General features: G+C 39.5%; 1 protein-coding gene across 2 annotated transcripts in view; it reads right to left on the bottom strand.

Moving 5' to 3' along the window:
- Window positions 1-4,066: 4,066 nt before the first annotated feature.
- The window catches only part of NEK11 (NIMA related kinase 11), a 96,858-nt gene continuing 88,665 nt past the window's right edge, over window positions 4,067-12,259 (bottom strand). For both annotated transcript variants that reach the window (XM_069860007.1, XM_069860008.1), the window contains one exon: window positions 4,067-4,702. In XM_069860007.1, the coding sequence (XP_069716108.1) occupies window positions 4,498-4,702 (205 nt within the window). In that variant the 3' untranslated portion in view covers window positions 4,067-4,497. The remainder of the gene's footprint in view (window positions 4,703-12,259) is intronic.

Genomic DNA, 12,259 nt, shown 5'->3' with positions numbered 1-12,259 from the left:
ACTAGCCTCACACTGCTGATCCTCCACAGTTGCCAATCAATACAGTGGCCTCTACCAGAAAAAGGAGGCTTTAATATATATAAAAAAAAATAGAAATCAAATTAGAGATGCTGAGGGGAAATAATACTGCCCAAGTGAACATGTACATGCTGGCTACCCAGGGAGGTGGTTGATTCACCTTCCCTGGAGGTGTTTAAGGCACAGGTGGACGAGGTGCTAAGGGGCATAGGTTAGTGTTTGATAGGAATGGTTGGACTCGATGATCCAGTGGGTCTCTTCCAACCTGGTTATTCTATGATTCTATGATAAGGCAGTCCCTAAAGGGTCAGCAGAGAGCAATGGAGGGAGCAGACCACAACTCACAGGTACCACAAGATACCTGGCTTGTTTGTAGCACTCTCGCACTGAAAGCTCAGTCTCAGTTATCTGTATCCTGCTTTGCTGCCTCCTCCCTTTTTTTGACCTGTATATTTGCTTGAAGCTCCATCACTCTGGTTACTTGAGGGCTTGGAGAGTCAGCACTGGTCAGGGTGACCTCTGGCCATGCCAGCTGCAGTTTTGTGGTTTGGCCCTGAGGGCATCTTGGGCATGGCGGTCACAGGGCAGCACCTGCAGAGCCAGGTCGTGTAGGAAGGCATGGCCTTTCCTGCAGGCAGGATTTTCAGATACTAGAAACCTCTAGTTTCTCTCATAAAGAGGGGAGTCTGATGCCTTCTAGGGATTATCTGGCATGCCAATCACCTCTAAGAAAGGACTTAATTTTGATTGCTGTGACAAATATAATTGTTCTGCCTCCTAAACCAGCTGTGGACAAGATATTGACAGCCCCACTTCTTAACAAAAGCCTCAAATGTTCCTTTTCTCTTTATAGCTCAAGCACTTTTTTACCAGTTTCAAGGCACCAAAGTATTAAATAAGCACTCACCTCACTTTCTTCGTTTGCAGTATCTCTGCATCAAGTGATACAGCTTGTAGCATTTTCAGGAGAGTCAATAAAAAAGAAGCAAGGTTGCCTGGTGCTCGTGAAGCTTTTGGTACAAATATATAGGTCAAATGCAACCTTTTATGAAGCCCTGTCCACAGCAATCTAATGTCTTTATGTTTATTTCCTCACATTTACTTCCAGTAGCTCTGTTGCTGCTTTATTACTGAAGATCCATGACACTAACAACCCCTCTCCTTCCTTTTAGATTTCTACTATTAACCACCAGCAATGTGATTTTGCTGGAAATGAACTTGCTTGTATTTCATTTATGCTTTCACGTACGAAATGTACTTCATGTATTAAGGATAGAGATTTAAGTGTTTTCTTCATCTTAAGCCCTCTCCCCCAGCAGCAGAATAAAACTGAAAACTAAAATATATCTTATACAAGATCCCATCTTTTATGAAGATAATTTTTTCCCCTTTTATGACAAGTCATTGCATTTGTCTAATAGATAATGCAAATAAATGGATGTTTCTCTCCTTTCATCAAGGATTTATTAAGTTAGGTAAGGACTCTGCATGTCTCTCCTTGTAGATTGACCTGTTCATGGAAGAGCAGGGCCTGTTAAAAGCCTGACTGGGCTAAACCATTGTTTAATGAACATCATGATTAGTGACCACTCCTGCTTTTTTGAGACTGTTTACATTTCTAAGAACCTACTGATCTCTAAGTATTCAGTACCATACTTTTCCCACCAATTCAAAATTTACCAATCTTGATTACAGAAAAATAATTACACTGATAACCATACATAAAGATTATCAGCATGGCATCTCAATAAACACTGTAACCTTTAATACACCACTGTACCATGTGCAGCTTCCCTAAGCTCAGCAGAGACAGCCTATCTGGCATATTGGCACTATCCTCTCTACCTGGGGCCTCTAAATACCAGTAAAGAACAACCCAATAAGCCAGCTATGGAACTCCTGATGCATATTCTCCACCAGGGTACAGAAGGAAGAATGACAGAAGACAAATTCACTGGGTTTTACCATGTTCTGGTGGGGGTAGAACTCATCGTCTCTGAGATAAGAGCCAGTCCCGGTATGGATGATGCAAATTCAAACCAAACAAGTCACTGACAATTTGGGAAGGGACAAGATCTGAAAAGGCAGGTTTTTACTGGAAAATGTGAATAGAGACAAAGGCATATAATGCAACTAACACCTTGTTGATGTGACCCACCAAGGAAAAAGTGATGAAACAATTTCTTTCAGATTTTCTCTGTGCTTTTACTACACTTCAAAGACAAAAAGATTCCTCCTGAGTTTAGTATGTATAACATATTGCCTGTTTGTGGTATAATTGATAGTAAAAAAAACAAAACCAGAGTAGTCTAAAGTGTGCAACCGGTAAAGCAACAGCCTCCAGTTCCTTACATGACTTGAAGGTTATATCCAGCAGAGAGAAGAAAGCAACTGAAGTAACTGTAAAAGGTCCTGTGATTTCTTCTTCAACAAGCAAAAGTACTGGTCAACAGGGTGCAACCATTTCATTGAGGGCAATTTGCATGGCTAAACCATGTTTTCCAGGCTTTAAGGGTTGCCTTTTAATGACCTCCACAGTGCTCAACTGCCTTAGAGAGCCTGTTGCATTCCTATGTAGGTCTTTTTTCTAGCACGATTCATGAAAAGAGTCTGATGAGGTGTTCATTATTATGAAAAAGGAAATGACTACTTACAGAGGCTGTTTTTGTGATAAATCACCTTGTATCACAGCCCAAGTTAAGTGCAGAACTCAAGATGCTCTCCCTCCGACATTACTCTCACCATGTGTTAGTTACTTATTGTTTGCTCTGTGAAATTTTACTCCCTGCAATATCCAAGCACACCTCCTATATCTTAGACAAATATTTCCTATATCTTAGGCACTTTGGTTTTTAAGTGGTCATGTGCAAAAATATGGAAATAGATACACAGCATTGAGAAGGATAGGGAGTGAAAGTACAAGAAGAAAGAACAGGAAAGGGACCAAAACCTAACTGAGAATGTGTCCTTCAAACTGTCTCTCCACCTATGGAATCCGAACCACCACACAGAAGGAAAAAAAACATGTTCTCTACCTCAGTGAAAATCACAGTGGATTGTAGCCCCCGTTTCTAACACCGTATATTCCAAATAAAAGCTGAAATCAGACATGGCAGAATCTCCTGTTACTCTGAGTTGGAAGTATAATGCCACATCTTCTATAGCTGAGCACATCCTTTGGTTCCTCAATTTGCGTTGCTGCTAAGTTAAGATGACTCTACTGACCTTTCCCTTTGAGTATTTTAATGCATGTCACAAAGATGAATCAGTAACACTGCTTTATTTACTATCAATACCAGTATTCTTAGCTATAAATAAATAATCTCGGGTAAGGTAGCATTTTTTTCTATATTCATATTATTAATTTCTTTTCATTTATCTAATTCAGTCCCTGAGTCATTTAAGAGCTGGGGCACAAAAGCAGGAAATGTAAGGATTATGATAATGGCTTGATGCCTAAAATTAATTTGGTCCACAATTCATTTGAGTTTCCTTCATAGATTGTACCACTTCGTTATCCTCTAGCATTTTACACAGATGGATGAAGGAGCTTAGAATATACACTAAAGAAGGAAGAGGCAGAAGTAAAACATCAGGTATTCAATCAGAGCATGATACACAGTTGGAATCAGCAAGTGTGATGCATATAAAGGAGGGAGCATAAAAACTGAGAAAAACCACTAACGGTAACCATGTGCAAGCCAAAAATAAATCAGTTTATTTTTCCATCTGTGTACAATGAATTTTATCCAAAACTCTCAGAATTTGCCCTAAGGATTCTTATCTAACAGTCAGTTATAGCTCAGGCCTCACATCTCTGTCTCTATACATGCACGCACGTACAGTCTATAGACAGACATCTCCCTACCTGTATGGATATACTTGCCTATCTCTGTGTATGAAAGCATGCATACACGTAAGTAAATACACACGTAGACATGTATTTCACAGTTACTTTGAAAGTCACACAGATTAAATGCAGTCCTCTTGAACAATTAATAATAACAAGACAATCACAGGCTAAGTAGCAGTACATGCACACACGGGTTCAAGGGTAAACCTGCCCAAGTAGAAAAAAACTAAGGGCTTAAATGTCATGAGGACCAATTAGTGAAGGAATCAACAGCAGCTGAAGTCTAATCCTTCACCATTTCCATCAGAGGCAGCTTTGCCAGTGAAGCTTTCAGTTCAGGACTAACACCTGGCCAGGGTCCAGGAAAACATCTTTCCTTATGCCTTAAGTGATGAAAAGAGGGAACTCCGGTAAAGGTGAATCCTTCCCTCCACCATCACAACCATTTGTTCTTCCTGCCCCTGTAACTATGGATTCTCAAACAGAGTTTACCCACATGCTTAGGTACTACCTTACCTTCAGCAGTTTCTTTTAAATACCTCCCGTACTTGCTGGCTGGTCTGAAGATGGCAGCTGAGCACCTTCAGTCCTCTTTGCCATTTCCAGCACTGCTACTGACACACCATTTAAAGCTGAAGACGTGATTGTGAAGCCTGCAGCTGCTCCTCAAAGTAGAGAAGCTGATCCACTTCAAAGCAATCACTTGCTCTAGAAACCAGTTTCTCCAGGTGCCTCCTGATCTCCTCCTCACCGGCATTCTGCTGTCTCGCTTGCTTGAGATAGCTGTACGCTGCCTCAAATACCTCCGCTCCCAGCTTCCCAATAGCAGACCTGGGGAGAATATTACATAAAGCTCAATTAAAAGTTATTTCACATTATATATTAATACAAGCAATAACTGGTACTGATTTTTTCTAAATGGTGTAGCTACCTTTGATTAAAATGGTATAATGATGCACCTTATTTTGTCTGACAGCACAAGGAACTTAAGTTTCCTGGGGAATTTCACTGTGATTGGTTGTTATACGAAGACTCCAGGAGTAAAAACTTGGCCACCATCATCATTACAAAAGAAGATTTCTTTTCATGCCGAATCTGACATACCTATTTTACCTACAGCAAGCCTGGTATACACACATATTATTACCTCTGGATTTAATCAACACCAAGAGAAGCGATCCCAGTCAGCCATACACCACAGGTATTTTATGTGAACAAATATATTTCAGGATTAATTGCTTTATTTTACTTTCTATCAAATAACAAGGAAAGCATTATACAAGCTCAGCATGAGTTAACTTTTTTGTCTTACAGCATTCTCCTTTTATCAGAAAACAGATCTGTAATTCAGTAACAAAGAATACACTCATGGGAACTTAATGTTGATTTATAAAGAAGAATCATTCACAAACTGCAAGATAACGATCAGCACTTTGTCTTCTAAAGGCAAATATCTTTAAATTCATGTATCAACGCACAGTAACATAAAATTTTCCACTCAGTGATGGGTTCATTATATTTTCATGAAAATATTAGAATAACTCTCCTTGAGCACATCAGAAACTATCTGCCCACTCTGCACACATCTGCCATAGGATTTATTGTTGTTTACTTTCACTAAAGTTTTATATGTTACAGCAGTTGAGATTTGATTGTCTTTTAGTGCTAGATTTGCACATTTTAGAGGTGATGATGCCCTTCACTTAGTTAGAAGTGTGAGCTGGGCTAATTGGGATCACCTTGCAGGAACATCTGCAATTTACACTAAAAAAAGGTCTTCATTTGGTTAGGTAAAGTTGTTGTAAGAAGCCTTTTCTCCCACAAACATTTTGCTAGTATTTAAAGAGTATTTAGGTGGCACAATCATTCGGTTTTCAGGAACATCATGGCATGAAGATCTCTTCTATAAAGCTTCTCAGCATATCTCAGCAAGGTTTCTCTGACAGTTTTTTCTAATAAATAATGTTATCTGAGATTCTAATGCTCACATATTTCTCAAGCATTACACATACTTTGTCTCTAGCATGCTAAAACATTTGATGCCTTAACACTTGCTTGGTGCTTTTAGACAAAAAGAACGAACTAGGAAGTGAACTGTATTGTACTCCAAAATTTCAGGCTGAATATCTGCACTTCTGTTCCCTTTCCGCTGTCTGTCACACATTGCTTTCTACAGACTTAGACTAGAGAAAACTGAGAGAATGGTTCCTAGAGTTGTCCTAGGATGGGAACCACTTCATTTTTTACCCCAGCAGTGAGCTGCCTTTTATTTATAAAGCATTAGCATGCCTTTATAGTATTTACTGCCTCTGCTGTCTCTGATGGGGGCTTTGAGCCGCTCCCCACTTCAGCACACAGTGTGCTTGCTGGCACAGCCTCAGGCATTGGAAAAGTGTTTCTGCAGGCATGAGCAGAGCACATGTTCCTGTCTGCAGGGCAGTGTCCGCGGGAAACTGCCTGAGGCCCTGGACTCATGCTGCCTGCAGCAGGATCCACAGGAGTTCAGAGAAAGCGTTCACAAGACTTCTCAAAAGCAGTTTAAATGGTTAAACCTGCACACTGCCGGCCAACAACATCACATACTCCAGCTGCACCTGTTTGCTGATTTTGTACTGATTTTGCACTATGTCTAACACCAGGGCAAGACTGTTCTAACCCAACAGCATCATTCACCTAAAGGGGTAGCTGCTTTTCATCTGTGGTCATCCCGTTATCGCTGAGGAATAACATCATCAGAGTGAAACTGCAGCCAGTAAAATTTCTACATTATGTAAATTCCTCCATTCTTAAAAAATCGTTGCAGAGAATCTTACTTTATTGTTTCTCAAACTACATTTGATATTAAAGTATATGGTTTCCTCAGTAATACAGAACTACTTTATTAGCATATAAGAGATGTCTGAAAAATCCTGTCGTTACATCCAGTAGGACCTGTTGCTGGTAAAAATGGGCAGTATTTCTAATAGGGTATTTTTGCCTGAAGGATATCCTAGATGACTGCTCTGATGCCATAAAGAAGAAACACTTCTCATATCCCACATGCTCTCTGCTTTTCTGCAGCTCTCTCTTGCTCAGTTATGATCTCCCCTTCAGCTACACCTCTCCTGCTGGGTCATGACACAGAGGAAGACCAGGAACTTGGAGCAGAGAAAGTCGGGACCCAGGATCAGAAGCCACAGGGGCAAGCTAGAATGTCTGCAGGTCCAGATCTGACTCAGCCCTGCATCCTGTGAATAGAAATTGCCCTTTTTTTTCTATAACAGTGTTGTTTAGGGCAAAACTAAAACTGTTGAAAGTGATTAATTCTCAGACATTGGAAACCTAGGGATTAGATTACTACAGAAAACTAAGTAGGGATTTGTTTGGCAAATAAAGTACATTTCTTCACAAAACTTCATTAGACATATCACGGTATTTCTCTCCAATGGTTAAAAATCAATACATGAGAAGCTATTTCGAATTCACTGCTACTTCATTAACGCCTTTACTGACTCCTCTCTCCCTTTTAGATGAGTATGCTTATTTTTTTGGCAGTCCTGTCTAAAGATGAAAAATCAAGCAAATACATACCCCAGGAGTATTGTTTCTACTAACTAATGTGACCTGCAGACTCAAATCTTTTCAGTTAAGCTTGGCAGAGCATGCAAATCAGCTAACCTGTATAACAGCTGATACAATAGAATTAGGAGAAAAAATGTTCATGAGTTGAAAATTAAGGTGTAGGTGACAAAAATTACAACCTTTTACAGAAGAAGACATCAAGGTCTGTTTAGACTTGCGAGTTGCATTAATGCCAAGTCTGCTATCACATCACACATTTTCTGTCATAGAGGCAGAAGTGGGAGATCTTAGACAGTAAATATCAAAGATGTTACTGAGTGAATGTATCATCCACATAGAGCCGGGGGCGAAGTGGCTACTTGAAAATGAGTTTTGCACATTTTGGCCCTGACCATGTGCTAAGGGACATTTTTCCATCCCTGTGAAGTACTACAGAGGCACAATTACGGATTTTTCACCACCCTTCTGCTTACAGTTACTTCTATTTCACATGAAATATGGTACATCTGCATTTACAGCTTTGAAATGACTAAAAACCTTACCACCAAACAAGTACAGTGTCCATTTACCCTCCCACTTGGTCATGCTTTCTGATCTCCTGGCATTTACTCTATTTGTGCTATCTAACAGCTCACTCATCAACAAACTATTTTCTCCCAGAAATGATCCATCATTTCTTTCTCAGCCAAGACTACACAGGCAAAGGGGATACCTGACATCTGGGATTTCATTAGTCTGACAAGCTTTGTGGGACAGAATCACATCCCACATTGCCCTAAATTGCTTTCCACTATGCGGAAATCAAAGGAGTTACATTAGGCTCTACCATCCAAGGGTCTGACCCAGGATGATATACACAAATGTGCTTAAATGTCATATCTCAGATCGTTTGTTCTTCTGTTTCACTGCATTACAAAGACTCAGATACACAGAGGGATTCATTGCTGGTATTTGACCACTCTGTTTCCTAACTTGCAAGCATCTTGTTCATGTAATTAAATTCACAGCTCTGTGGCTGAACCCTAAGCTCCCTGTGTAACACAGGCACCTCAAAAAGGTATCCAGCCAAAATAACAGCCCACCAAAACTGAGGAAAGGTGTATTCTAAATGTGACACCTGTACGGCTCTCGTCAAGTTGAAAATCGCCTCTGTCCACCCAGGACTCACAATAATTCAACGTGACCACACAGGTACCCAGTTGTCCCCTTTTATTCCAGGGTCCATTGTGAGTGCATTCACCCAGAGAACAGGAAACCTGGGGGTAGAAGGAGATGCAAAGCCATGCTTCCCAGACCATTACTGTAATCACAAGTAAGACTGAGGGATGAAGGACTCCCTTCAACTGTCATTCTGATTCATATGAAAGCAGATGTATTGGGCCAGAAGAGAAAGAGCAATGATAGAAGATAACTCTGGATAAACTTGAGACCAAGGACAACTTTGAGGTATGTTCAGACATTATTTGCAGAAAGCAGTCCCTGGATAAAATAGCATGAGCAGTCCTTGGAGTCCTTCAGTCCTTGGGACTGAAATACAGGTTACCACCTGGAAGTTAGTTCCCAGAGACTGTGCTTTTTCACTGCAAACTGCAAGAGATTCAACAGTGAGCCCAACTTCCCTCACTCCTGGCTGCAGAGTGCAGCCCAAATGCTCCAGGCAGAGATGGCATAGGCTGGGGGACCTTCATAGCCTGAAGGTATGCTCAGATCACTAATCTATTGGCTGGACAGTGGATATTGCCAGTCATCCATAGAAGCTGTGGTCTGAAATAAAATGCTTCTTGCTGCCAGCTTTTGTGCAGCACAAAAATCAAAACATAGAGAAAATTAGCTGGTACAAACTCCAAAGGCCATAGAGGCAGGAAAATAACCCATTTGTGGATAATGACAGTGTTTGGGCATGAGATAGTAACTTGGTTCTACCAAGGGTTACGTGATTCTGAGCATGTGAGAAGCCGGATGAATATCAGAAATATCATAGGCACTTACTGCTTTGACTCACAGCCAACGCTAGAAGGAGCCTTGAGAACTGCAATTTTGTACTCAGAGTGTCTAAATATGTTCCAAGTTATTTAGTGGATCTAGGTTCCAAATTTATCAGGCTATCTGGCGATTCGCAGTTGATTTCCTTCGCATCAGTGCAAAATTACTAAAATTTGACAATATAATAATGTTGTGTTCTCAACTGGCTGAGGAAGTTGTAAATCTTTCCCTGGGTGAACAAAGAATTTTCTATGATCCTGTAGGTCTTTATTTTGACTATTCCGCTACTAGCTACATATTAAAATTTCCTTTCCAGTCTGGAGATCAATTACAATACAACTACCTTTATGTAACACTGACAAAAGCCACAAAACAAGATTAATGCTTAAGTTTGCACTCCTCTGTGGATATTAGCATCTGGGTTAATATCTTTCAACAGCTTTTCATTGTCTGTCATGAAGGATAACTATGACACAAATCAGCTGCTAAGGGAGTTTTCAGCTTCTCACTTTCAAATGTCATTCAGTGTGATAGTGACTATCATTTAGACCATTCTGCTCTTCCTCATCCACCCCTAAAGGAAAGTGGCACTTTTTGCTCACAGGGTTTTCACTAGTGCCTCCAGGGAGCTCTGGTGTGGTCCCTGTTTGGGAGCAAGGACAGGCTCTGCAGCTGCTGATTTACCACCCTTTACACAAACCACTTCTGAGCACACTCTGGTGATACCATGAGATTATCTCTGAATCAGGCAACTCACTGCTGTTACAGCAGACGACAAACACACAGCTGCTAAGCCAGCCACAGAAAATGTAGGTATTTCCAAATACTAACGTTATTCACATCTACCTCAATGTAAACCTTAAAAAAGAAGCTCTCTGTACATGGAATATCCATTCAGTGGGCATTTATTTGTTCTTTTGGATGAAGTCAGGCCACTTGCATCCCATACCAACAAGCATATTGTAAAGTTGGAGGCAAATCTGTCATAATTAGGGCTTATGGGGCATAAAAGCAAGTGCAGGGATCTTTGAAATAATAATTTCAGCAGATTTCACTAAATTCTGTTCTCTGTAACTCAAAGGTATCCCTATGGAGTCCAGCAGTATTACTTTGGATTTTCATCAATACATCCAACTCTGATTTATTCCTGAACATGCTATTTCTAACAATTTATTTAATAACCTTATTTATTTCTCTTCAAAACAGTACAATTGTGCCACTTCGCAGCTAACCAACAGTAACATGAATCCTGGTGAAAAAGATTGTTTCATCTATCTCCCGAAATAACTCTGCAAAAGAATCAGGAAATTACATCTTTGATCTCATAAAAAACAATGTTTTCTAACTGTACCAGAACATCTTAGAATATCTGCTACAGCATCTCATGGTTCAGTAAACAAACAGGTTTATCTCAGTTACAACATAAAAGGTCCTTTCCCTTTCAAGTTATCTTGCTGTCATTCACTAGGTCTGCATTACTGACTATGAATGATTAAAACTTCTCTGAAACAAACTGCTCTGGGTTCAAAACATTTGCAGCAAGGTCTGTCTTTTGCTCTGTAAAGACCCTTTGATATCTGCTAGGAGAAGAGGATTATTAAGCTCCACGATTTATTTTTTAGGAACTTATTTCTATAGGCAGGGCAATACTTTTCTAGTTCTGACAGCTGTTCAGTCTTGGGAATGTGAAAAGTATGGCAAAGTCTAAGAAAAGGATTTATTAAAAAAAAAAAAGGAAATGGAAAGAATTATTATATAAAACTAGAAAAAGGAAACCTGAATTGCTATTATTACCCTGTAACTTCACCTTCAAGCCTCAATGGACTTTGACTTTCATCATATTACTGCTGAACAAAAATTTCTTCACTTGAAGACACAATGATAATTTTCATAATTCATCCTTAATTACTTCATAATTCCTGAATTAATGCACCTTAATTTGATTACAAACAAAACTCTCTGATGTCCTGCGTCAAAGACCTGCAAAGTCTAAAGCATATTTAGGACGTGTTTTCCCATGAGCTAAGAATGATCTTATTATTATTATAAAAGCTGTAGGCACACAGCTGAAGAAACACCAACAATAATATTCCTCATGCATCTCATTTTCTAAGATAAATGAATTTATAAAATAGGAATTGAAGCTGACATCTGCTCATGGAAGAAACTTTAATTAGAATTTAGAGCTGCTAGTTGAATTCTAGCTACTACTAATTTAGAATACAGTTTGCCATAAGAATATTTTTTTTTTTAGTTTTTTCCAATTAAAAAAACAAATCGAAACAAAATCTGGTCATTTAACTCTAACCCAAATATTGCAATTTTAAAGTCTTCCTATACTAACAAATTTACTGCCAATACTAAAAATCAGAGCGGAAATAAGTTTGCTAATATAGACCTCTTCAGGAGATAGGACAGGTGAAAATGACAGCACTTAGTGCCCATAAGGAATTACCTGAAACAAATTTCCCCGGTGGCAGTCTCTTTATACACATTCTGAGATTTCCTAGCCTTCCTAACCTTATTTCAAACGATATCTTGTTATTTTAACAGTGTAATGGCACACAAAGAATCTTTGAAAAGTCATCGGTTCAGCTGATTCAGCATCACTGTATCGCATCAAGCAAAAATTCAAGGCACATTTAATACATACCTGATGCCATTTGCTCTGTTTATCAACGCCTTTATTTTAGTCAGATGTGTCTGAAGAGCAGCACAATATAGTCCTGCTTCTTGAATGTGGGCATACAAGGATACAGTAGTTATCGCTGGGAAGTCAATAATTATATACAGTTCTCATAAAAGCATAAGAATCTCTTTTATTCAGCTGTGTGTTAATTCGTA

The sequence above is a fragment of the Phaenicophaeus curvirostris genome, chromosome 6 (assembly GCF_032191515.1).
Source record: "Phaenicophaeus curvirostris isolate KB17595 chromosome 6, BPBGC_Pcur_1.0, whole genome shotgun sequence".
Lineage (NCBI taxonomy): Eukaryota > Metazoa > Chordata > Aves > Cuculiformes > Cuculidae > Phaenicophaeus > Phaenicophaeus curvirostris.
Note: the sequence above shows the minus strand (reverse complement) of the source record. Positions and strands in the feature narration are given on the sequence as shown.